The sequence below is a fragment of the Poecilia formosa genome, unplaced genomic scaffold, assembly GCF_000485575.1.
Source record: "Poecilia formosa unplaced genomic scaffold, Poecilia_formosa-5.1.2 Scaffold535, whole genome shotgun sequence".
NCBI lineage: Eukaryota > Metazoa > Chordata > Actinopteri > Cyprinodontiformes > Poeciliidae > Poecilia > Poecilia formosa.
Window position 1 is genome coordinate 240,133 of NW_006800474.1, and position 27,045 is coordinate 267,177.

General features: G+C 38.3%; 3 protein-coding genes across 8 annotated transcripts in view; 1 reads left to right on the top strand and 2 right to left on the bottom strand.

Annotated features, from left to right (window-relative positions):
* The window catches only part of pias2 (protein inhibitor of activated STAT, 2), a 67,263-nt gene extending 54,496 nt beyond the window's left edge, over positions 1–12,767 (bottom strand). For both annotated transcript variants that reach the window (XM_007540361.2, XM_016664972.1), the window contains exons 1-6: positions 12,672–12,767; positions 8,559–8,743; positions 6,823–6,910; positions 6,692–6,742; positions 5,298–5,388; positions 5,072–5,206 (exon numbers count right to left, since the gene is read on the bottom strand). In XM_007540361.2, coding sequence (XP_007540423.1) covers positions 5,072–5,206; positions 5,298–5,388; positions 6,692–6,742; positions 6,823–6,910; positions 8,559–8,743; positions 12,672–12,685 — 564 coding nt within the window. In that variant the 5' untranslated portion in view covers positions 12,686–12,767. The remainder of the gene's footprint in view (positions 1–5,071; positions 5,207–5,297; positions 5,389–6,691; positions 6,743–6,822; positions 6,911–8,558; positions 8,744–12,671) is intronic.
* A 3,933-nt stretch (positions 12,768–16,700) lies between these two features.
* paxx (PAXX non-homologous end joining factor) lies at positions 16,701–19,934 on the top strand. 3 transcript variants are annotated; one of them, XM_016664973.1, is made up of 7 exons: positions 16,702–16,857; positions 16,917–17,103; positions 17,206–17,266; positions 17,610–17,793; positions 18,617–18,667; positions 19,323–19,413; positions 19,490–19,934. In XM_016664973.1, exons 2-7 carry the CDS (start codon positions 16,985–16,987, stop codon positions 19,536–19,538), a joined length of 555 nt encoding a protein of 184 aa, XP_016520459.1. In that variant the 5' UTR covers positions 16,702–16,857; positions 16,917–16,984; the 3' UTR covers positions 19,539–19,934. The 3 variants fall into 3 exon arrangements, with proteins under 3 accessions (XP_007540429.1, XP_016520459.1, XP_007540428.1); XM_007540366.2 differs by having other exon boundaries at positions 16,702–16,844; positions 16,962–17,103; XM_007540367.2 differs by having other exon boundaries at positions 16,701–17,103; positions 17,610–17,797.
* A 688-nt stretch (positions 19,935–20,622) lies between these two features.
* Positions 20,623–27,045, bottom strand: part of abca2 (ATP-binding cassette, sub-family A (ABC1), member 2) — a 51,563-nt gene continuing 45,140 nt past the window's right edge. For 2 of the 3 annotated variants that reach the window (XM_016664970.1, XM_007540369.2), the window contains exons 27-32: positions 26,922–27,025; positions 26,749–26,841; positions 25,435–25,537; positions 25,221–25,358; positions 24,938–25,147; positions 20,623–23,073 (exon numbers count right to left, since the gene is read on the bottom strand). In XM_016664970.1, coding sequence (XP_016520456.1) covers positions 23,038–23,073; positions 24,938–25,147; positions 25,221–25,358; positions 25,435–25,537; positions 26,749–26,841; positions 26,922–27,025 — 684 coding nt within the window. In that variant the 3' untranslated portion in view covers positions 20,623–23,037. The other variant, XM_016664971.1, reaches the window with a different exon arrangement.

Consider the following 27,045-nt stretch of genomic DNA (forward strand, 5'->3'; position numbering starts at 1 on the left):
AATTACTTTGCTTCACTTCCTTTTTCACAGTAGCAGTGAAAAAGTAGCAGACGAACAGGGACAGCGATGCGTTTAAAAACCTATCTGGTTTTTACCGGAGGCGTATGCTGCAGAACTCGGAAAACAATTCTCTGATTGGTTTATCGATGCTAGTGTATGTACTGTACACTTTACGTCTCTGTGTCAGGGACAGATTTTGGAATTCAGTGCACACAGAAGGCGCACTGCTGATTTTTGAGAAAATTTAAGGCTTTTAGGTGTGCCTTATAGTCCAGAAAATACGGTACTCAAAAGTACTTCACAATATCATTTAAATCTGTAGTCTAAGGGTTAGGGTTAAAAGAAATCTAGATCAGGCATTGGTGACAATGTGCTGACCCTAAAGAGCAGGTTTATTTTAGTTGGGGTACATCTTTCACTGCGAAGCAGTGAAACACTGCGAAGGCCTAATGGAATCGCAGGACTTCTCATTATTTTTCCGTCAAATGGTTGTTTGGAGCCTTTAACATATTCAAAAACTCACCAAAATGTACCCAAAGATGTACCCCAACTAAAATTTTTGAATTCTTGTGGAATCACAAGTGGGCGTGGCCAAACTGCTTTACAGCGCCCCCTAACGTGAGATAGAACAACCCATAGGTCGTAGAGAACTTAAACTCGGTACGAAAGTAGGTCCCCTCAAATCATGACAAAAAGTCTCTTAGAGGTACCCCCTAAAATGCACAGGGAGGCAGCCATTTTGGATCAAAGGGCACATTTTGGCCATTTTTCACTTTTACTCACTCTGAACTTTAACAAACTCATCCTAGGGATTTTGTTCCATCGGTTTCATTCTTGGTCAAAATGCAGTTAAGGCGTGGGGCTTTAAAAGTTATCAAAAAAATTCAGTTTTTGTATATGTTCAGGGTGCGTGGGGAAGCGGCGAACTTGGAGTACTCACCAAAGCAAACAAAATGGTATAACTTTCAAATAAAAAGGTCAATTGGCACCAAACTTGGCATGAATGATCCTGGTTGGATGCCTGACGATCCAATCAACCATCTCTGACCCCCTTGACCTAATCAAGATGATCTGGTGTTAGAAGATAGATATCTAGTTAGTCTCACTTGCTTTAAAGCACAATGACTTTTCGGTGGAGGGCGTGGTCATGGTGGCATGGCAAAATTCACAGGTGACACTGTTGCCATACGTTTGGCTCTAAATTCCACATATTTCTGCCAAGTTGCACCAAATTCACTGGGATTGATCCTTGTCCAACCCCCAACAGGAAGGCAGTCCAATATTTGGTGGGTGTGGCCTAATTTCTCTACAGCGCCCTCTGGAATATTTTAAATGATCAAGTGTCAAAATCTGACTATTCGCCATGAATATTGGCCTTTGTGGCCAATATTCATGGCGAATATCAAGGTGCAAGGTGCAATAACGTCCACACACAAGGTTAGAGCTGCATCAGACTTTCTATGTCTCATTACCAACCAGCCCTCATCACATTCACATGGTTAATTGATATCATCTTATAGTCCTACAGGAAGTCACCTATTTTTTCTGCTGTATGTCTTACTTTTAATCTTTGATTCATATAGGTTTAAACCTGTGCCAAGTGACATAAAATGGCAAGATAATGATCTCTGTCAACACTGGCTGGTGGCTGAACCATGTGGGCGTGGCTGAATGGCGAATTTCAATCCCTTGCCATATGCATACGGTAATCTCTAAATCATACATGCATCATCTGATTTGGACCAAATTTTTTACAATTGACCTTCGTGAACCTCTAAAGAGCCCAATAACATTAAATTGTAATTTGACTGCACTGCATCCCCTATGTTATTCCATCAACTATATCTCCTTACTAAATCAGCCAATCTACACCAGATTTGTTTTATGTATGCTCAGGAAGCACTGCTGAACACATTGATGTGCATCGCCCAGTAGACGAGTGCAGGAACAGTGCGAGAGCATCAATGGTGGCGAGCGAGTGGCATTGCTGCACCACCTGTGGCCACCATGAGGTCAGTGCAGCACTGATTTGTGAGGGCTGTTCGAGGCTGCTTGAAGCTTTAATTTTTAAAATTATTTGTTAAAACTATGTAAAGCATATGATATACATTATACATTTAAATAGCTTGTATTTCCACACTTATGCTAACCATAATCAGAGTTTGAAATTGATTTTAATATCAAGAAATGTTAAAGTGTACTTTATTGTGAAAAACCAACACTGGTGGTGGGTTTACTGTCATAGCACTAACCCCTGACTGCTCTGTTTGCGGAGATATGATGGGAAAACATAGAGGTGATGATCATACTGGCTTTTATTGGCTATTCACTCACTTTTGTTTTGGTTGTGGACAATAAGTTGCAAGTATGAAGTAAGCACATGGCTCATTAGTATCTCCAACCAGGGGTGTCGCCAGGAATCTTCGGCCACCTGACAAAAAATTAGACTGTGCCCCCCCCCCGCACAGCTGCTGTTACAATTTTTTGAGTTCATTTGACCCATAAAAAGCGTCACAATTTTAAAGGCTGCTTTCTTTGGTTCAATACTGATAATTAGCACAATATTTACTGCTCATGAATTTTATATCCAACAGTCCACATCCAGTATGCAAGTAGGTTGTTTAATTTTTTTCTGTTAGCATTAGATTACTGAAATGTCTCTCCGCATGAGCAACATGGGGAGAGACAAAAGCAACTTGCAAAATATACATAAAGCAATCCTGACTTCTCAAAAATGCTATGTAATTGCATTTTATTCAAGCTGCAGTATATAACTAATAAAAAATATGTTTTCTCCATATTTGTTAAAGTTATCACGATGTCATAGCAGTTTGTTATGAGACAGATAATCTGTGAAAACAATCAATTTCCTTCACCTCCTTCCTGAATTACCATTACTGGTTAAAGTAATGCACCGTTCTGATCAAAACAACCAATCAGAACTAGCAGGACGCTCTTAGCTCTGTCAATTAGCCTCATTCACTCACTGCTAAACGTGCTAATGGGTTAGAAACAACTTACCATTAGAAGAAACTGTTTATCTGCCATCATTGGTAGCTATGCTAACTAAACTGAGCATTCACAGTTTGAATCTGCACAGCTCTGTGCTATGCTAGCTGCAGCATGGCACAAATTGAGGGAGAGGAAAGATGAGCAACACAACATGAGATTGTGATTGACAGCACTAAAACTCTCCTGCCACCGGCTGGTTGTTTCTAGAGAACCCTGGGAGAAAGCATAGGAAATAGATTTTTTCACAGATTACTTCTCATACCATATTGTCACAACATAATGACAGCTTTAAAAAATATGTGCAAAAAAAAATGTATATAAAAGTGACATACTGCAGCTTTAATTTCACTCAGGAGAGGACGGGTCAGGAGGGAGGTGTTTTAGAGCAGCTGCGGACTGACTCACCTGTTGTTAAATGGTAAAAGGCACAGAGACAAGTTAAATATATGAATATGTTGGAAATTTTTTTCCTTAATCCACTAAATGCTAGTGAAAAGGAGGCAAACAGTAGTCTGTAGCTAAGCTAATTATGCTAAATGGTTGATAATCTCACACAGTCTACCCATCTCTTGGAGAAAAACTGGGTTCTAAATTAACACTCTTGTCTTTTTCTCTCTCTCCCTCTCTCTATTTTGATTTTGAAAACCTGATTTTATAACTTTTCTTAGCAGCATAGTAACTGCCACAGTCGTTTCGTGACAACTGTATTCAGCTGCAGCTTCTACTGACGGCAGCTGCATACGTCACCGTGAAGCGCTCCAAGCAGGAATGAACCATTTCATGCAGATCCAGGAGGGTTCAGTGCAAAAACGGATGTGTGTTTTTTGGTCTGGGAGGGGTAACAAAATTTTTACTGCTAAAAACAATCTTTGAAAATACAATACGATTAATTTTGTATTTGACAGGACCCCGATTTTTTCTATTTTATTTCTATGAACAAAATATAAATAATTAAATTGTGGAAGGCCCCAGCTGGTCAAGGGCCCTAGAATTGTCATCACTTTTCACCCCTTTACCACGCCCCTGTCTCCAACAAATCACTCAAGCTGCGTGTTAGAAAAAACATACTTTGGAGATTACAACATCAACTTTAAAAGATGCCAGTGGAAAGAAAACTAGGACAGAATGACTTGCATGACCAGAGGAATTCATGCCAAATGGAATATTTTTCAGTTTCTTGGGGTGAGTTGCAGAGTTTTCATTGTTTTTAGAACGCTATTACAACACATCGCATGCCACCGGCAGATCTAGGTCTGCCTGGGGTTGCACTTCTGCAGCTGTGCTCTGCAATACGACAGTGACATGGCAGAAAGCAGTGGAGCGCCCTGCTGATGAAGTACATCTGTTGCACCTAAAATAAAATAATTATTCATGTCTGGCTTTCTTCAGGCTGAAAGAAAACATTGTCCAACATGTTATAGTTATTATATTTTTCTACTTATCATAGAGAATCTAAAGCTGAGAAACCCTCCAGCATTTAGGCATTGTTTAATGTCACAAGAGCTCAGAGTTCACAGACAACTCCATGAAAAAAGCTATCAAGACAGATGCTTCTAAACTTCTAAAAATATATATTTCTAACTAGATGAAGACAAGTCATATCTGTTGAGAATGATGTGACATGATGTGGCAATTTGATTATTTTGAACAGCTTTATGCCATGAACAGTAGGACGGAAGCTGTTCTTTGTTGTTTGACTTAGTTTGCATATAATGCTCTGCTCACTCATCAACTTCTATTGTTATTTTTAATTAATTTAAAATTGTTTAATCAGGAATAAAAATAACAGATGCATACAATTGATAGAAACTGTTGGATAATTTTTATATTTCATGGTGCAAAAGAGAATTTTTGCTTTTGTGTTTTGAAATGTTTGAACAAATAATTTAAAATGTTCTAAGTCAATTTAGCACTGTTTATCTGTATTGGATTGGTACTGGCGGATACTAAACCTCAGATATTTGTATTGGAAGTGAAAAAAGTGGATCGGTGCATCCCTAGTTTGAGGCCACTGATTTAAATAGCTTGCTTAAATTCAATAAGATATTGTAAACCTCACCTTTCCCATTTCTTGGGTCCATGTCACTGAAATCTGGTTTGGCACAGCAGAAGAAAGTCTGACAAGGGAGGTAATGTTAAGAGGTCTTCCTGTTCTCTTCTGTTCAACTCCATTTTTTGGTGGTGGTGCAAATCCCTAAAGATATAGAAAATTTAGTGTTTTCCCCCATTAAATACTTTAGTGGAAGGTTTACATTTTACTGTTCTAAAGGAAAAATGGCACTTACAGGCAAAGGAAAGAGCTTGCCATTGACCTTTATGCAAAGACTGTTGGGGAAATTATCATCTTGTGGACAACTTGTCTCTGCCAAGCAGAACCTGAAAGTTAAAAGAACCATTTAAAATTTTCTTAGACGCATCTTGATATTATCCTTGGCGGTGTCAAGAGAGTTTGCAGGCAATAAGTGACAGTATAATTTAATTAATTTTGCTTATATAGTGCCAACTCTCAATAAAAGCCATAAAGGTGCTTTTCTAATCAGATTAAATTTATATGCAGATTTTCAAGCATATTAATGTAGTTGAGTACATTAAATTGTAACTACACATATTTAAATTAAACCTTAGCTAAAATAATGTACAATCAAGCCCCACTATTATGCCAATTTATCAAACAGCTTTCAATCTAAGGAAATCCAGATGATTTCTATGAAAATGCATGAAGACTGTTCTTGTCTTACTGTATGAGAACAAATTTGTCAAAGAGATTCACAGTTAATCAATTTAAATGAAACACTGTCATTTAGATTATCTGTTTTGCACAAAAACAAAAAGTTAAAAATCTTTGAAATTTTGAGTGTTAATGCACAAATTGTACTTTGTAAATTACAAATAATAAAATGTCATTCTTGGATCGTAAAACATTTCCCTAAAAGTTTTACCTTTGAAGTCAGCAAAGTGGGTGTAAACACATTCAGTAAATAATGTGAACTTGGATATTGATTACTTGGCAACTTGAAAGGGGTTATAAATCCCTGACGTTTTACAACAAGTTGCTGTCATATTGCAATGCAGACAGTATCGACTTGCAGAGCAGGACGGGACCAATGTGCTTGAACTTGAGTCTGTACACAATAGTGCAATTAATGCATTAAAGCACATTGCACCAACAGGCAATATGTTGCATGCTGGTTTTATTTTATTAATTTTGCCAAGTGAGGGGAATACTTCCTAATCCAAGCTGCCTCAATGTAAATATTAGAATTTAATTTTTATTGAAAACTATATACATCGTACAACCTTGTGTGTAGCATCCGTTAATATGGGATACAACCTGCTGAATCACTGACAAACTAAAGGTGTCTGAATGACGGGACCTTCTTTACAGTCTTATTGCAAAACCATGTTGTGAAAAGGGGCATTGTTGTTCCCTTCATTACTTTTTGGACAGCTTCATTCATTACGTTATTTCTGGAGGACTTTAACTTTAAAAACCACTGACAACAGTTTTTGTTGGATTTATGAAAAGTAGCGAACATACCAATATTAACCTTTACATTATTTTTAGCTACCAAATTTATTTAAAAGTTGCTAATCTCTTTTGTCATTTCGTATTAAATGACAATAATTAATATGAATTAATTACTTGTATAATTCAACTAAAATTCAACTAAGTGCTCACCTTAGTTGAATTTGAACCATATAGTCCCTTCTGCCACCTGGCAGGAAGTCTCTGTAAAACATAACAAACCACTCATTTTAATATATATGATTTCTTCAACTGGTGAAGAAACTTTAACAAACAGTCCATACCTGGATATGCATACTTCTCGAACTTGCTGAGGTGTTAATGCAAAAATAAAATACTTTTCTTGATGGTACCTCTGTGCAGTACTTGCTCCTAAAAAATATAAAATGTACATTTTAAAAATATATTACAAATATATACAAAATACAAGTTTCTAAAAGGTTTAGTAAAGGTTTAGGAAACCAACAGACGTGAAGAGCTTGCTGCTGATTCTGTGAAACTCAATCATTTTCTGACAGGGGCATGTTCAAAAAAATAGCAGTGCTGAGTTCAATTAGTGAGGTCATTGATTATGTGAAAAAACACTGGTGTTATACAGGTGATCCTTATTTAAGGATCAAGGCAACTGTCGCTGAATATGCTAGATGTGCATTTGTCCTTGAAAAACAGAATAACATGAGTCGTTCAAGACACTGCTCAGAAGAAGAGCTATCTTTGATCAAAAAATTAATAAAAGAGGGGAAAACCTATAAAGAAGCACAGAAAATGATAGGCTGTTCAGCTAAAATGGTATCAAATGCTTTAAAAACGGCAGCCAAAACCAGAATGTTGAGGGGAAAAAAAAAAAAAAAAACAATTGAATGGATCGGAGAATAACCAAAATTGCAAAGGCTCAGCCAATAATCAGCTCCAGGAAGATCAACGAAGATCTGTGTTTGGCTGCGAGTTCTGCAACAATCAGAAGACGTCAATGAGAAGCCAAGCTACCAGCAGGAAGTCCCCGCAAAGTGCCGTTGTGAAAAATCCATGTGCTGAAGTAAATACAATTTGCCAAAAAACACATTGACTGGCCTAAAATGAAATGGAGTAATATTTTGTCGACTGACAAGAGTAAGATTGTTATATTTGTTCTAAGGGCCACAGACAGTTTGTCAGACATCCTGCAAACTCTGAATTCAAGCCACAGTACACACTGAAGACGATAAAGCACGGTGGTTCAAGCATCATGATATGGGGAGGTTTCTCATGGTGTTGGTCCTATTTAATGCATACCAGGGATCATGAATCAGTTTGACTACACCAGAATACTGGAAGAAGTCATGTTGGTGTATGCTGAAGCGAAAATACCCTTGAAATGTTTGTTTCAACAAGACAATGACCCCAAACACACCAGCAATCGAGCAAAATCATCAGACAAACAGAATTCAAGTAATAGAGAGGCCGGACCTTAATCCCACAGAAAACTTGTGAGCTGACTTTTATCATTTGTAGTTAAAAAATATGAAGTCGTGCTTCAGCGTCAAGCATGCTCAAGTATACCAAGATTCAATATACTTAATATATTTATTTTTCACAAGGGTAGAACTTGACTGACTTAAGATAAAGCTTTATCAACTCTATTTATTAACCCTTCCACTTACCCTAATCATTACTGGTACATTCCTAACATTTAACGTGAAGTTAATGTACACTTTGTCCCCAACCCTAAAAACAGTGGTCTTAAGTTTTCACATTATAAATTATTATCCTGGAAATGATCCCCAAACACTTAAGTACATACAGACACTGAATACGTTCACTTTCAATTAGTGAAAGTGAACGTATTCAGTTCTGGTCCAGAAGCCCTTCATGAACAAAAAAAACAACAACTTGGTAACATTGCTTGTCAGACTTTACTGAATAAATAAGGCTGCAATCAAAGAGTAATGTTTAAGTGCACTGAACTCACTGAAATGTCAATGAACTCTTGTAAAAAGTTACTGTTAACAAACTGTTAACAAAATTGGGAAACATTACAGACCTAGACTTGAAGGCTTGATAAGAACATCCAGCACATCATAAAAGGGCAGGGGTTTCATCTGTACATCAGGATGGACAGGGGGAATCAGAGGGGCAGGCTGCTGAAGGTTCATGCTGGTTTTGGCACAGTACCACACTGCTGTTTCGCCTGTCAAGAGGCTGAGGTTTATGTTAGAGTGCTGACTCCTGCCAACAGAGAATAGTTGTCAGTACATTTTAGTCCTCTAAACCATGGTTACAACCTGCTTAGCTTACAATAGTGAAAAGAAACTACATAAAACAACATTTCACAAATTAAATATAGATACAAACATTGCAAATCCAGAAAACAACATACAAAGAGTTCAATAGTTTTTAGTCAGATGTTTTAAGACTGATTCAAGTAGCAGTTATAAAGCTAATTTCCTAAAAACATAACAAACTGGTACACACTACCAACACAGGCTGGAGAGGAAGGAAACAACATCAAAGATGTTTGTAAGCATCTTTTTACAGTAATAAGCCTTCAGCCCCTAATTTTAGTCAAATTGTAATATTCTTGCAAAAGTTGTAAATACTTCTTAGAGATGTGTTAAATCTGAAGCAGACATTCATTCTGAATATTCAAAAAAGCACACAATTTGAAGCACAATGATTCTGGTTGAATAAGCAAAAGTCCATATTTTTATTCATATTTTTAATAAGTTTCTACCTTAAGGAGCACTGTTTGACCAAATTGTTAGCCGATTGTACTGAATTAACTAAAAAAAGAGCAGCTGTAGGCTTTTATAAAGTGGTAGTTTGAACATAGATGCTAATGGTTAACCAATGCATGGATAATTATATAACACATAATATTTTTATTCTGTGGAAAGCATGCCATGGGAAGTTAGTATATCATAAATCTACCCAAACAATATGCCCTGTTGTATTAAACAACAGAGTACCAAGAGTATTGAAGCACCAACTGCAGATCAGCAACTAATGACTTTAAAAAGTTTCATGAGATATGAAAGCGACTGACAGAACTCATCTTTAAAATGTATAATCAGTTAAACATGTTGTCAGTCCGTCATTAGCAAGTCAAGTGGGCTTTTTTAAGTTTGATATCATCTGCCAAGCTTGAGGCTATAGTCCAGTCAAGAAACAACCTAGCCAAAATATTGCAAGAACTATATGGGGGGAAAAAACAAGCTCTTTACCAAGTCTGTGAACTACAGCAAATGTTGAAATAATAACTGAGAGATTACCAATAACTGCTCATATTTCCTTTGAAGAACTTAGTTTATAGGTCTAACAGGGTATTTGCTTTAGCTGGTGAAGTTTTATGTGGTAATCAAGACTTGATTAGAAGATGTGCTTGTTGATCCATTAGGCAAATAGATCATTTCCTTTGTATTGTATTAAGATTGTGCCATAGACAGACAGATAGATTAATAGATCGATATATATGACATAAACCATAAATCCGGTCATGATTAATTATGGGTATTTTTTGCTACAATGGAAAGCATGGCAATGGCAAACTACTTTTTCTTTCAATTCCTTCATAATGCAGCCTTTCCTGCCTTGTAGTCATAAAAGCCGAGTCAGTACTATGACATTTACACAATTCATTGTTTACCGCAGGGGAACAAGGGCAAATCAGCCTAGATTTACTTAATTTTGTTAAATCTGCAATCAACCAACAACTATGTGAGAAACTGTTCCTAATCATATCTACCTCCGCAAAGATCTGTCTTCCATTTGCTCTGCTGTGAGAGAGGACTGACTGATCTCCCCTCAGGTCACATCTGCACAGTTAACATTAGTCATCTCACTGTTAACTGTCAACTTATCTGATATATTTAGTGATTTTTCAGACAAAAAATGGATATTAGCCAAAGTCAAAATCAAGAGGTCAGTCTTTTTAAAGATTTGGGTACCCTTGTAAAAATCCCAACATAAAACAGCACAGGACACACACCAATGTCTACCAATCAATACCAATTCAATTTGATGATGAAAAAAATACAGAGTGCATGTAACCTCTGCATCAAATGGTGTCCTTAGACAGTTTACACTGCATATAACAGTTGAGAGAAATGTGTTCAGTTCAATGCATCACCAAAAGTTAAAGCACACGGCTCTGCTTAGCTGCTGTGTTTAAGTATGCAGATGAAAGAGCCTTTTAACCCTCCTCTGATGTTCATTTCTGAGGTGCTCCAACAACGTTGCCAGCTCAATTAGACCCAGGGATTTTTTTATATGCAGTAGGGTCAGAATCCAAAACGTTTCCCCAAAACATTTTTGAATCTGTTCATTAACGCTATTACTAACAATTTCAATCAATATTCAGTGCAATGGCGTTCTTTACCTCTTAGAGATAAGTGATGAATGAGGATAATTCACTTGTTTTCACAAAAATAAAACTATTTAAATTTTTAATGTCCAATAGGAAAACCTACACAGAAAAATCAGTATATACATGTAAATATTATTTTTGCTGCCAGTGTGCAGTCTTTCACCTGGTACTGTGTTACCCAGTAACTTCTCCAAGTTATCTACTCCCCCTTTGGTAGCGTAGTCCTTTCCAGTGTTGATTTTAGCAAAGTGCTGATGAGGACAATAATGTGAAGAGATTATCAAAGGTTACGTTGTGCCTCTGAGACCATTTTCGATATCAAGTACAACCCTTGTACAGTGATTCTTCTCTGGACCTCGTAAAGCTGGCTTTCCAGCATAAACCTTCTATGGTTTACGCTGCTGCTCAGATTTTTTTATGCCATATTTAGCTATTTGGAAGGCATATATTGCTAGAATGAGAACTCCCGAAATAAGAATGAAAATGCCTTTCATCAAAACACTCGTTCCTTGTAGATCAGACATTTCAAGAATGATTTCTTTATTAAGTTGGGCAGCAGTAGCTCAAAAACTGACTGGATGTCTTTGACACAAGCTGCTGCCATTATATTAAAGCCACTACCTTTATTACATTCTCTGCACGCAGTTGTCTTGGTGTTTATTTGGAGATGAAAACCACTGGAGTTCACAATGTTTTTACATGAATATCATGTTTGGATATGACTGGTATTTTCATCATTTGTTTTATAATCAGAATTAGAATTGACCTCAATACCATCTTCAGCTTCCTTCTGTATTTCCCTGTCGTGATCAAAGATACGTTCGGGCACCTCCATTTTATTTCTGCTGGTCATCTACTTAAAATCTGAAAACGACTATATCACATGTAAAGTTTTAGGATTTCCTTGCAGATAATATTTATATGTTAACCCCTCGTATGCCGAGGGGGTAAGTAGGTTTCGCCTATGTAAAATAACCCATTTTCATCTTATATACTCATCGTGGTGATTAAGCCAAGCAGAAGATGTTCCAACCAGAAAAAATACTTTGAACAATTTCTTTTTTAGATTTTTAAACTTTATAATGGGTCAACTTGACCCATTATAAACCTAACCCTAACCGTTTAACAGGGCGGTTAAACGGTTAAATCAAACGATAAAATGGTCGATATCCCTCCCAGAGGTTTGTACTGAGTTTGCAAAGAGGAGTAAATGGTTATTGGTCATTTCGTTCTTCAGCAACGTTGTAGCCATCCTTAGCCCAGAAACGACAAGCTTTAATGCAAAGCTTGTCGTTTCTGGGCTAATTCATAATTGTAGCCTGCTAACGACTGCTTTAGACCCATATAAAAATGCAACACAAACATCTATGATCAACATTTCCTATGTCTACTCCAATAAATATTCAATCATTCCACAAAACCGAGCTCGTACAAAGGACAATGGTAATAGTAGTCCCTGTAAGGTGTTAGAAACTATTTTTAATTATCATTTAATGCAATCATACCCGTCGATATCGTCATTTAGAAATGTAAAAAAAAAAAATACTTTTAGTAAGCAGTACATTTTCAAAATATAAAACACAAAGGAGCTGCTTTGTGAAAAGTAAAACTGTTAGCATAAGGCTATTCTTAGAAGTGTTTTAAGATCTGTAGTACATTGAAACTCTATGCGTATAAGTGTCCTCCAACTTTTTCAGTTCACGGTGTTATATATTTACAGCTTTTCTACCTTCATAGCGTCATGAAAAGTCAAAATAACCAAGATTACAATGCCTTTTTGTTTTCGCCTACCTGTGATCCCCCATTTTTTGCCATTTTGTTTTTCCGGGTCAGTATTTCCGTTATACCTTAGCTCATTTGCGCATGTGCTAAAAGAAAATACTTCCGGTAGGGTGTTTTTTTTGTTTTGTTTTTTTTCTTTCCGGTAGGGTGTTTTTATATTTTATTCTTCTTTTTACATTTCATTGTAATCGTAAAACATATTATATAATTCAAGTACAATCACAAAAATACAGATAAAAACAATTTGGTTGCATTTCGCTAAACTGCTTTGACTGACATTTTCTGAAAACAAAAATGTACCAAGTAAATGTATATTTGTGTACCAAACGTGAGGAAAACTGGAGTAATAAATGTTTATTTCCTATTGTGACTTTGAGTACAATCACTGCTAATAGTAGAGAGTGTTAAAAGAACCTTAAATCCTCCTTTTACCAAACCTTTACACAAATATGTTTGTAAGAATTAGCAAAGGCACTGCTTCCAAATTTGATTTTATTTGGTTCATGAATTCACAGATGCCCTGATTTAAGGGCATGAATAATCACAGAGAGTTTATTTTATTATACAAAATAAAATCTTAAACAAAGGTCGATGCTCTCCCTGGGAATATTTAGTTTGCTGCTTTGGGGAAAAATAATGAATAAGGAAAAGAAATAACACTCAGGTGCTCCCCAACAAAAACACACTCACACAAAATCACTGGAGAATACCACAAAGAAATAAAGCTCCTCTTCCACTAGTTTCTTCAATCTAAATGAAACAGTCCCTTTAAAATGAGTCAGAGGGCTGAACAATAGAGTCCCCCTTCCCTAAACCCAAACAAAATCCAAAAAAATAATTTTAGTCAATAACTACCCAGAATAAATAACCCTACCTAAAACTAAACTAAACTAAACTGAAACTAAGCTACACTGAAACAGTAGCAGGCCAACCTCCTGATAAGTGAAACCAGTCAAATGATATAATCGATCCCTACAGCAGTGTTTCCCAACCCTGGTCCTCAAGACACACTGCCCTACAGGACTGCTTTCCAATATCTGGTGGGCGTGGCCTACATTCTCAACAACCCTCTCTAGAATGATTTAACCCTTGTGCATGGGAGGACTGAGGCATATGTAGAGGACTATGGCAAATGATACAAGTTTTACATGTGTGGGGTCAGTTGGACCCCATTTCTAAACACAAGGGTTAAAGAAATCAGCCCAAGCCATCCTTTGAAAGAGAATCATGAAATCTAATACACATGTGCAACTTCTCATGACCTGCCAAAAGTCTCTGTATATTGCATCTGATCAGTGTCCAGTTGCAGTGTTCTAGCTCTTCTCCACTGGAAGCAATTAAACAATAGGGATTTCTTTGTTTAAATAGGAAACAACTTCTCATCGAAGTGGACAGAAGTCACATGTGGTGCACCCCAAGGTTCAATTCTAGGACCCCTCTTTTTCAATATTTATATGATCTCATTAGATAAAATTATAACAGGAAATAAGATTATCTACCATAATTAGTCAGCCTTCTATCACCTGAAGAACATCTCCAGGATTAGAGAACTAGTGTCTCAGCAAGATCATGAGACATTAGCATTGATTACTGCAACGGGTCTGCCTAAAAAAATCAATTATCCAGCTGCAGCTGATCCAGAACGCTGCTGCTGTTCTGACTAAAACCAGGAAGATAGAAAACATCACCCCAGATTTAAAGTCCCTACACTGACACCCTGTAGCTCAGACTGTGAGTTTGTAAATCACTGAACGGTTTAGCACCACAATACATTAAAGATCTGTTATTGCTGTATCAACCATCTAGACCCCTCAGATCTTCTGGTTCTGGTTCTGCTCTGCATCCCCAGAACCAGAACCAAACGAGGAGAAGCAGCATTCAACTTCTATGGTAAGGTAAGGTAATTTTATTTATATACCACATTTTCAGCAACAAGGCAATACAAAGTGCTTTACTGGAATTAAAAGGAAATGCAAACAAAATAACAAACCAAAGGAAAGAAAAAAGAAGAAAAAGAATCTAATATTGATGTTAATGTTGTATTGGTCTAGGTCAGTGTTTCTCAACCCTGGTCCTCACCGCCCCCCCTACTCTGCATGTTTTAGATGTGCCTCTATTCCAGAACAGCTGATTCAAATTATTGCATGACCATCAAGTGCTGCAGAAGCCTGTTAATCACCCAGAGATACAATTCAGGTGTGTGGCAGAAGGGAAACACCTAAAACATGCAGGACAGGGGGGGCGGTGAGGACCAGGTTTGAGAAACACTGATTTAGGTAGTGAATAGTCCACAGTTTCTAAAAAGAAAAAAAAAAAAGAACTAATTTCTGAGTTTGTTCTAAATCCTTTTCTGGGTTAAAAGTAAGTAGTCACAGTATCTAACAAGTAGTAATATAAAAGTAACTAGGTGGTGACTGTTCCTGTTATTTCTAGATTCTAAGTTCATAGTAATTCTAAGTCCATTTCTGGGCTGTATAATGTTGATCTAAATGGTTCGTACTCCACAATTTCTGATATTACTAATAAACTAAAATAATGGGTTAAATAGGGAGTACTCCATCGTTTCTAACAGATTAAAACAAATTTAATTTAAAAAAGAAGAAAGGACACATTAGGGCAGATGACAACAATTCAGACAAAACAAAGGCCAAAGCAAAGACATGAGTGAAGGCGGTGACATCGACAGGGCCATGAAACCACGTTGCTCAGCCTCCTGGCAGAACACCAAAAAGGTGTTGTAATCAAGGCATGATGTCCTTGGGAGCGCTCAGCTCCACAGCTCCATAGATACAGGAGGAGGTGAGGAGGGAAGAGCATTGTGTTTACATATCTTCAAGGAGATTAGAAATATGCAGCCCTTCCAAGGCCACATGGGGAAAGCCAATTCAGATACAGAATGTCTTAGGTCGGGAAGATTATAAATTTCAATCTTCCCTAAAGTCTCTCAGATACATCTCCCAATTATCCAAATTAGTTTGGTCGTTCCACTGAGCCGAAACTAGCAACTTCTCCAAGATCGATTCCAACTCGTTAGTGAGTTTTAGAGTCCTCGTCTCTGTCCACACTAACAGTCTGAGTGTTTGCTAGTTCGGCCAAGTTCGTCACAAATTTGTTGATAAGCCTGGAATCCACAAGCTCCAAACAGCAGAAATCCTGTTATCATGAATAAATCCAGGGTGAATTCTGCTGGGTTTGTCCCCGCAGGACAAGAGGGCTCTCTTGTGCCCAGACTTCTTGTCAAAAATTGGATCAATTGCATTGAGAGATCGGTTGACCAGATCCATAACTTGTAGATCTGGAAGATGTGCAGAAAAAGGCTCCAAAAATATAGAAAAAGACAGGACAAAAACAGAGCAAGCAGGGAAGGAAAGGGTAGGGAAGGAGCAGAGGAAAAAAGCGTCCGCTTTCACCGAGAGCAAGAGAAAACTAACTATGCACCACAAATCTGGAACAAACGTTCAGAAAACTGCAAAACAGCTGAAACACTGAGTTCCTTTAAATCTAGACGAAAAACCCACCTAGTTAGAGTTGCTTTTGAAACATAATCATGAAAAAAATCAATAATCTGATGTGTAACGATGGCAAATATGTTTCAATTGTTGACTGTGTGTTCTATGACTTTGTATTTTGTGTTTTTATGATGTAAATCACTTTGAGTTACTTTGTTACTGAAAGGTGCTATACAAATAAAATTTGATTGATTGAAATACATGCGAAATTAGAACCATTCACAACTGTTCTGGTTCTTCAATCTCCGATATTCCAGGTAAAAATAATCTTAATAATCCTCTTCCGTACTCATTACAATTGCTTCAATATATATATAAAAAAAAGAAAGATAAAAGACACGTAAAACGTCAGAGAACACGGGTTGGTTGTATTCTAGAATTCAGATGTGTTTTTTTTTTTTTTTTTTTTTTGTCCCTCAATGTCATACACATTCCGGTGCGGTAGGTGGCGGTAAACACTCAAGGATTATATAATAATCCTCCAATAAAACACAAGGATGAAGGACTTCCTATCAGCGCATGCGCAATATAAAAACAGTTTAAGCTTTAAGGGCACCTGTTCACGCATGCGCCATCCAAAACGGGGCAATTTATTAGTATAGTTTGAATATAGCTGCGGTTGGGAGGGTTGAGAGGGTAGTAAAAGTCGGTTTTAAGTCTTAAAGCTCGATAGGTCAGAGGTTATTTGAGGGTTTCAACCCATTCACAGATGTGAAACTTTCACATCTGTGAATAGGATGCGGATGTGCTGAAGTTTGAGTTTCACAGTGATACGTTTCCTCTTTTTCAGGTTCCGCTGAGCTCAGGAGGATCATGGAGAGGCATAGGAACTGGTTCTGCACCGTGGTGGATATGAAGAGCCAGGATAGATATGTGTGCTTCACCCGCAGGAAGGGAGGAGGAGGAGGAGGAGGAGGAGGACTCTGTGTTTAGTGAGTAAGATCATCTGATCAGCTGTGGATAAAGTGAAAAGTATGCAGGCTGCAGCAGAAACTTGGACTGGTGATGATGGTCAGTGTCTCCATGTCCTGCAGTGTGACGGACGCAGCAGCTGTTTGGAGCGCAGACTGCTCTGAGGACGTCCTGAAGCCGCAGGTAGATCTCCTCTAGGGTTGCCACCTTTCAGAAATCAAAATAAGAGACGCCCACTAATGCGCCTCGTACTAGTCTCATAAGCGGGGGGATAGTCTCATAAAAATGGTTAGATTATGAACCACAAATCTGTAACAAGCGTCCAAAGAAACCGCAAAGCAGCTGAAAAACTGAGTTCCTTTAATAAGGCTGAAAAGCCACCTGTTTACAGCTGAAGTAAATGGTGCATGAATGAATTCTACTGTGGATCAAAACTTTTCAATGCATCTCTTGTTTATCGTGTTCTGTTTGGATCATGTAAAGCACTTTGAGCTGCCTTGTTGAGAGTACTGACCTGTCCCTGCAGGATGTCGAGCCTCATGGGGATGTGAGAGTTGTGGTCCAGCACACCAGGGCAGTTCTTCATGTGGGCTCCGGCTCCAGGCCAGCCGCGTTCAGTGTGACCCTCACCAGGATGGAGGCTCCTCAGGCCACAGAGGCGCTCAAGGAGCTGCTCTTCACCATGGCTGACACACTGACTCAGCTTGACAGTCTGTTTGTCCTCTTCTTCCATCCTGTGGCCTCTTAACCAGCTCTGAGTGCTTCAGTGGTCTGCTGCTGCATGGCTTCCTAACTCAATTGGAATCACAAAATTGAAACTCTGTGCTAGTTGTGATATAAGAGGGGGATTCCTGGGAAAGTCTTAGAACCTAACCTGGATCCACATGGGATCATGTTTTTCCAAGTATCAATCTGCATTTACAGAGTTATATGATTTTACTGTTACCACTTATCAGTTTTTGGCCCACTGGGACATAAACAGTTACTTAGTTTTATTTTCTTATTTTTATCTAACCTGTTTTTCACCAGGAAAATTCCACTGAGATTGAAAATGTCTTCTGCAAGAGAATCCTGGCCAAGACTGGCAACAGCACACAGATCTTAAGTTAGCTTAATGTGATATTTAAATCAGAGACTTGCCACCAGAGCTGAGTTTTTCTAATGTTTCTTGAAATATCATGTCTTTAGAGGCATGAAGGGAAGAACACATATCCCAGAAAAGACAGCTGGACCTAAAATCTGACCACAATAATGAGAAACGGCTCTGGCACAGACACAATGTGGCTCTGAACTCTGGTGCAGCTGCAGCTCTAAGCAACACAAACATGGTATTCAGTAATACAGGTAAAACGGGAAAAAGTAGCAATCTGAGTCCTTCTGTCAGTGTTTAGAGTTTCAGTTCAGTTTATCACTTTATTTTTGCTGATTGTGCTGAGGGATTTGATCGTGTCCCAGCTCCTTTTCTGGAGATGTTTCTGAGAGTATCAGTTCTCCAGATTGGATGCAGGTTTTTATGGTTTTGTCTTCCTCCAGGTGGGAGCTCAGCTGTGAGTCCTTTGAAGAGCCTGCAGCGATGCCCAGCAGGTAAGCCTCTGTCCCGTCCCAGGGCCACAATTTAGGAGGTCAGAAATGAGAAACAAATTTTTGGATTTAAAAGAAAACGATCTATAAACACCACAGACTCTATAATTATAAAACAATGAAAAGATGCAGGAAAACCACAGGGCTGAATTCCAACCCAGGATCTTCAGGAACAAATTGTTTGGATTCCACTGAGGGCTGTCAGATTAAAAGTATCTTCTGAAAAGAACTTGGTCAGCAGTAAAAGTGAAGCAGTGCAGGATTACAGGGAGTTTAACTGAAGGTTGTTTTTTTTAAATGTATAAATTATTTACATCAGATATTGATATTGGCCCCCATTTTCATACTGGTGCATCTCTACTAATTTCTGTGGAAATACTCTGTATAATGTTTTTCACTTAGAAAATTGATAAGTTTATTTTAGTAACTCCATTTGCAATTTTTTTAATGGGCCTGTACTAAATGTATGTGAATTTTTATTTTTTTGTAACCTATTCACCAATGAGCAGGTTTTATCTCCAGTGTAGAGTTTGAAGAGTAATTCTTGATGTTCTGATAATGTAGTGAGGGATGAGAAAACAATAAATCGTAAACATTTATCATGTGATTAATTGATTTATTGCTTATTGTGAATTTCAGTCTGAAAGCTCTTTTTCAGATCTGAAACCCCGACAGCAGCAGCAGCAGAACGGCGCTGCGACCAAGAGGAGGCTTCCTGGGGCTTCACTGATCAACCCCGGCACTAAGAAGTAACGTTCAGTCTAACATCCCAGTCTGTTAGCTTCTGTCTGTCTGTCTGGATCAGCAGCTTCTGTTTTTTTACAGAAAGGTGCAAGCGACTGGTGTAGCCTTTGATGATGAAGATGAAGTCTGATTTATTTTTATAGAAATTTTGTTCTAACCTTTGAGGGACTCATCTTTCTAACCACGTAAGGTAGCACTGATATTGTACTTTTATTAAATGTTTTTAATTTGGATTATAATAAACTTTGTCATAAGATACGTGAAATAAATACATGGATTATGACCTTAGGTGCCTTCTCTTACAAAAGGTTAATTCATGCAACAGACAGTTGCACATGAGCCATCACTCGCATGATAACATGGGAAGTGTGTGTTCAGTGCACATGGTCCGTTCAATGTGCTGCTGGGTAGAAACTGTCCTTCACTTTGTTTATTCTTGCTTTAATTAGAACATGGTGTTCTTTATGTTTTAGTTAAATTCTAAGTTCAGAGTTGTGGTGAATGCTGGAATTGTAATGTAAAATGACGAGCAGAATTCATGGAGTATTTGCAGTCGAGCTAAAAATTGAAGAAACATTCTAGACCTGAAGGATCATTTTGTGCCATTTGTTAGGATTCATGTTAAAGTTTCTGTGCTGGATCACTGATGACTCTAAACTTGTGACAAGAGACAAGTTATTTGTCATTATAATAACTGGAAAAATCTGGAATTTAATTTAGTCTTTTTCCAGGACTGGATCAATGCAGAAAAATAAAATGTGAAAATAGAAAAATGTGTACTTCCAGATTTTATTCCCACTATATTGTAGAGATGTTGTATTCTCAATTCCATTCATTCTTCTGTATGATCTTCCCTTTTCCCCTGGCTTCCTGTTTTTCTTCCTTGCATCTTGTGTCCTTCCTCTTCTCACTGTCCTTTGACTCCTCTTTCCATTCCTCCTTTTGTTCTCCCTTGTCTGCCTTTCTACATTCTTTTCTTAATTTCTTTTCTCATGTCCTTTTTGTTCCTCCTTCCCGCAACATATTTCCCATAAATTCATAGTGAAGTTATTTGCATTTTATGTTAAATGGGATGTTAAAGAACTCTAAACATTTGACTCTGGAAGTTCAATATGAAATGTGTGGGAATGCAGTGACTTGATTCTGGCCTGACATTTTTATTGGTGAGTTTCTAATGTAGCCAATAAAGAAAATCGACCATGTTGCTGTCTGTGTGAATTTACACTCACAGAAAACTTTATTAGGAACATCCGAGCAGGCTGAACATGGAAAGTTATGTTTAAATTTGCTGATGTAAAAACAAGACAAAATCAAGAGCCCCAAATGAAAAAGAATCAACATTTCTGAGCGCAAAAGTTTTCTTTAGCAGACTGAATATTATCCAGCACTGCTAAGCCCAAGGTAAAGCTTAACATTAAGGGTCGTTGGGTGACTGTACCTTTATCTCAGGGAAACGGCTGCTTCTTTATTACAATAAAATGCTAACATAAAACATCACCCAAATGACAATCTGCTGATTCTCATCACCTCCAAATGCAAGTTTTGAAGTTCCAGATTTCAACCAATCTTTTTGTAAGTTTGCATAAATCTGCTGCTGGTGACATGAATTACTGCCCTGTTGGTCTGAAACAGGTTGATGCTGATTTGTAGTGCCGGTAAACTATAAACTCATTTCTGATGTCCTAGTCGAGAAGTACATGTAGAAAATGGTCAATAAATAAACAGATCACTGGTACTTTCAATGTAAGTGTTGATGTTTTGTTCTATGAACTGAAACTAAACCAGTTTGTGATAAGATCATAAAGGTTTAACTGAACACACCCAGTGTGTGACTAATTGAAAGTCTCCACTTTAACATCTTCAGCATTTCTAAATGCTCCACTGTGAAGGTCTCACCACAGCATTTCATTCAATGCTTGGCCCATTCTAGACTTTGAATAGGCCAGATGGAACACTTTTGAGTTTTCTTTTTCTTCTGTAGATGTTCTGCTGTATTTACAATCACTGACTTGTGTCAGCAGTGGTTGATAAAAGTTAAGGTCAAATATCTCTAGTCTCTTCTGCTCTTCAGAAGGTTTTGGATTTATTCAACTGTAGTTTTGGGTCAATATTTCTAAAGGTGTTTTTATGAACTTTAACCTTTAGCATGCTAACTGAAGCCTGAAGAGTCTGAGGTGGGCCTTTCCTCTTGGGGTTGGCAGGTTTCCTATCTCAACTTTCTTTTTCACATTAATGAACTTCAGATTGTTTGGAAATGATCAGAACTCTTTCCAGATCGATCTCAAGTGAATGTTGTTTTTTTCTGCCTGGTGAATTAATGGACATCTGATTCTTCCTTGCTGATGGTTCCCATGGCAGCAGTGAGGATCAACTTACACACCACTTCCGTAATTTAATTTAATGGTAAAACTGATTACTATAGTTATATGTTTGCATTCAAAAGAATGAAGAATTAAACTGATCTATGATTCTTTTCATTAATTTAACAGGAAAAAGTTCAGAGCTGTGACTTCAGTCAGGTGATCAGATGTGCATCTGTCAGAAACCACATGTGGCCTTTTCAATCAGATTTTACAATAAAACGAATAAAGCTGACAATGCCCCTCTCTGCTTATACACCTTCAGACAAAAAATAAAAAAAAAATAAAAAATCAAAAGGTTTCCAGTTTAACAATCACATCAGAAAAATACCAGTATTTAAATATTAAAACCAAAATCCAGGACTGGAAAGGTTTGTGAAGGGAGGAATGAAACAACAATTTTGAACAAGAGGAATCACTACTGGGTTTAACAAAACTAATGAAAAACGTTTAAATTCACATGCCAGCAAATAACCAAACTTTTGCCTTCTGGAAATATGCATCTTTTTTCTGTCTTTTGCACATTTATATAAAATACACCACAGAAAGCTTGAAACTAATAAACATTAAGATGAACTTAGTTCCAGTAGTAAATATTGTGGACTGAGTTGGTTTTAGTGTCACAGTGATGGTGGAGCGGTCGTCGTCCCTCCAGGTTCAGATGCAGTAATTATTAAATCACTATACACACTGTCAGCACTACAGCAGAAAACTTATAGTCCACAATATAATGATGCGTCTAAAGCACAAAGGAAAACATTTGTTTGACACAGAGCAAGATGAGAACAGTGCGCCACCATCAGGACAATAATCAAGCTGTGTGCACGGCCTCTAGGTGACTGACATCAAAAAGCGTCTCCATGTAAGATCCGCTGTTCTTACAATATCCAAAATAAATCATTCTTCCTGCCACAGAAAAATAGACTATTACATTTTCATCATGACTGCATGCTCTGAAGACAAGCTGAGTTTGGTGCAAGGGTTCCACTCTGGTTCCACTCTGGTTCCACTCTGGTTCCACTGGCCCATCTAGTCAAAGTAAGCTGCAGAACCAAACAATCATCTATCCAGGTGTAGCTGCACGGCAGCCACTCATACATTCAGGAGAAGCTGTGGGTGGAGTGACCCTCCATCCTGCTCCTGCAGCCACTGCTGTCCCCACCCACAGCCTGCAGAGGTCTAAACGACCCCTGGGGTCAGAGGTCACTCTCTAAGCCTCAGAGGTCCAAAAGAGTGGGATCAGTTCAGTCTCTCCTAAGGTCTTCTTTTTTAACAGAGGGTGTCTGTGTTGAAGGAGAGCTGCACCTGCCACACGCACACACACACACACACACACACAAAGGGAAGGTTGGTTTTTCACAGAACAGCAGCATGGTCACTGTGGACCTGTTTTAGTGAGATCAACATTCGATAATCGATTATCCTGATGATTATTCAGATAAAATGAATTGGCACATTAAGCAGATTTTTCATTTAACCACTTAAGCCTGGTTTATACAGTATTAGGAATACATTAAAAGATACAAGTAAACAAATAATTCAATTCTTCAAAATAACAAAATAAACATTTTATTCCCTAAAATTCAACAACAGCATTCCTTCAGTGAATGATTGATCATCTGTAGCACAATATCTATCTGCAGCTAAAAAATGTCGAGTCGTTTCTGCTGTACATAACATGCAGTGTGGGCCTGAGCTGCTGATTAACAGATTCATAACTGGACAACAAAAAGTGCTAAACAGGAGATTTGATTTGCAGAATTTTAACCAGGTGAAGTTAAAACTGCCATTTGAAAAGTTCTTGGTTGTGCTGTGTTTAATCATCCTAAATACTAAATGTTTATATCTTTTGTACAGTTCTGGCTTCATTCCTGCTCTTATGGTGTGTTGCTCTTTCAGCAAATGCATCTTTTTTAGTTTGTTTACTCGAGTTAACAGTCAATATCTAAATTAGATGATTATTTCAATAATGGATTAATCACAGTACAGAAGCTCCTGCAGCTGTTCACACTGTGCATACATTCCTTTAAGTAAAAACATATAATTGGATTTTTTTATTATCTAACCTTCTTTACTATTAACACAATTGTGGAGAAAAAAAGATCTTTTGTGTCTAAACATCTTGTACGTTTAGACACACACTTCAGTGTGAGTCTGTGGGGGTCAAAGGGCACGCCAAGGCCGAAAACTTATCGGTCAGTTTACTGTTGTTTATTTGGTGGCTTGGCGCTTTTTCTGTAGCTAAAACTGAATGAGCGGATTTGAACCTCCGACCGGTCTCAGAGTGAATCCTGCCTGAGGTTTTTACCTACCTGTGGCTCCGGCAGGTCGCCAGTTTAACAGGTTTTTTTTGTGTGACAGGTCACCCAGTTGTCCGACTGTCATCTGCTGTCACGCTAAGACTGCAGGTTAAACAGTTCAATCTAGTTGAAACTTTGCCAGAAGAGCAGAAATTAAGCAAACATGGTGGCTTCACCTTCTCCTCCTCTGAGCGTCTGACACCACCTGAACCTGGGAATCAACTTCCTCGTTCTGTGGATCTACTGAGAGCTGCATGACCAACGTGACAGAACGTCGAGTTCAAAGAGCGTCGTAACCCTCCAGGCTGCTTTGACATTGGTTTCTACAATCAGCAGTGGAAAAATTGTTTCAAATCCAGTTTGTAATGCGCATGGACAGGATGTACAGTCATATTCAATAAATCAGAAAATACGACCTGATGAGGCTCGTTTGTCAGTAACTTTTGAAAGTAATCTGTAAGCAGGTATAAAACATATTATTAAGCCCACATTCACATTTTTAAAAATAGCAGTTTTTTATTTGTCTGATGTAATATTATAATTTTAAATGTCATTATTTCATTAGCTGGAAGTGGAAAATCAATATAATTAACTGAAATAAACTGGAAAACATCCATCTGTGAGTAATTATTAATATGTTTCACTTACTAATAAAGTTTCTAAAATAATTGGACTATTGATTAGTATTCTAATTTATTGAGTGAAGGGTGGTTGGTGTCCTCAGCTCATAATCTTCATCCGTTTTCCTGTGAAAGGCCTTGAGACAAACTCTGATGTTACCTGCTGCTCTACAAACTCAACCCAACTGAACAAAGAAGGGATGCAGATAATCTGTTGTTGGATTTTGGTCCATCTGGAATAACACTCACCCTTTCTTCTTCAAAACTGATGAGTCCTTCATCATCATCACTTTCGAGCTCCTCTGGAGCCTCACTGATCAGAGAATTCAACTCTGTGTTGGCAGGCCGGACTTTCAGAAAACTGAAGATGCGCTGCAATGGGGACTGCCCGCCACCAGGGGGCAGAACCTCCTGCTGCTCCAGGTTGTCACTCTGCTTCTTGGCAAAGTTAACAAACACCTGGACAAGAAGAAGGTATCGGTTAATTCAGCTGTCCCCATTAAACTGTGGGACGCAGTCTGAGAGGACGCACGTTGTCCAGGGTGGTTTGACTGACGGAGTAGTCCTCAATGCCCAGGACCTCCACCACTTGCTCCATCTTACTGAACACCTGGGCCAGGGAGATGCGCTCAGACTTGAGCTGGTACTGGACCTTGGTGTGGTGACGCTCCTGGGAAGATGGCAGCAGATTAAAGGAAGCGCCTGTACAGGTTTAGGAGTCAGATGTTCTGGCTGCTGGCTTTTACCTTCAGAATGGCTTCAGGGAAGTTCCTGTTGAAGAACCGCACCACCTCCTTCACATTACCGCTGCTTTTAGTCCTCACAGTTATCATGTAGCCATCCCCAAATCTGGAATATGACCACAGAACAACACATCCTTCCAGTGGTAGCTGGCTTCCACCAAACCACTGATTCATCATTTGAACTTCCTAGCAACAAGCCGTCATCTGGAAATTCAATCTTCATTTTCTCAACTGTCTCATGATGCTCAGATTACCAGTCCTTGTTAAACAACATGATCTCTTGTCAGTATGTTGATTTTGTTAGTTCAGTTTAATTCACTTTATTTATGCAGCCTTTGTTTTTTATACTGTACGTTTTAAATCATCAGTTCAGCTTCTCTGTTTCTTTACGTCTATTTGCGATTTCCAGTAGTTCTTGTTTCTCCAAACTTCTGCCCTGAACCTGTCAGAATTTAAAATAGTGATATTAAAAATAGGAAAGATCTTTGTTTGATATCATAAAATAATTGCTAATATCCAACAAAATTCTTTAGACATGAATACAACTCAGTCAGATTAACAAATAATCAAAATGTTTAAAACATTTACTTGGCTTCTCTGTTTCTCAGATTCTTTCTTTGTTTTTGAGGCAAACTGCAGCGACCCAGCAGGTCAGCTTGAGTCCAGACAAACTAAGTTTATTTGTTCTGTTCTCATCCACAAAAATAAACAACTAGCCTAGCAAAGTTTGTGGCTTCATCCAACTAAGATGCCTTTTATCCTGTATTCACCCCCTTGTATATTTCACCCTTTTGTTGCTTTTGCCATTCAATCACAATCAGCAAAATGTGACTTTTTTGACAACTCCCCCATATAAATACATGTAGAAACAATCATTGCTGTCCCAGCAGGGAGTCTGTGTGCAGTTTTCCTCCATTCTTCCTGCTGAGTGGGGATCAGCTGGCCAACAAGACCTCTGTTGAATTAGGTCAGTCACTTTAAAGGGGGTGAATATTTATGCACATAGTTTATGCAATTTTGCTTTAACATCTTTTGTCAAATGATTGATTTTAAAAAGCAATACAAAGATAAAACATCCAAGGGAGTAAATAGTTTTTATAGGCACCGTCTGTACTAAGGCAGCTGGCAGCTTTCTTACTGTCCCTCAACCTAAAGGTAGAACAAGATGGCTTCCATCCTCCATCGTCTCCTCCAGCTGGTTTAAAGTAGCCAGTCCAGATGTTTTCCAGAAAAACAGCCAAATAAATGCTGACATCCACAACTAGGGTGGACCAGAGTGGATCTCAGTAAAAACATAGTCAAGGTTATGTTCTTCACCTGTTCTTCAGATGCTGGATGCTGCCCAGACATTTAAACCGGCCGTTTACCATAATTCCCAGTCGAGTGCACAGTGCCTCACACTCCTCCATGCTGGTGAATACATCAAAGAAGACGTTAGAGCCAATCAGAGCCAGAAGGTTAAACACGATGCTGCAGGCAGCGCCCCCTACCTGTGTGATGTGAGCACAACAGAGCGGCCCGTCTTGATTATGTCCAGGATTAGATTCCAGAGGAACCTGCGGGCCTTGGGGTCCATGCCAGTGGTGGGTTCATCCTGGAGAACACAGGAGCAGA

Excerpts from the sequence above, each read along its gene's own strand:
- paxx (XM_016664973.1), top strand. The coding sequence starts at position 16,985 with ATGGAGAGGCATAGGAACTGGTTCTGCACCGTGGTGGATATGAAGAGC. Across the intron at positions 17,104-17,205 it reads GGAGGAGGACTCTGTGTTTA|TGTGACGGACGCAGCAGCTG; the intron begins GTGAGTAAGATC and ends CATGTCCTGCAG. Across the intron at positions 19,414-19,489 it reads ATCAACCCCGGCACTAAGAA|AAAGGTGCAAGCGACTGGTG; the intron begins GTAACGTTCAGT and ends GTTTTTTTACAG.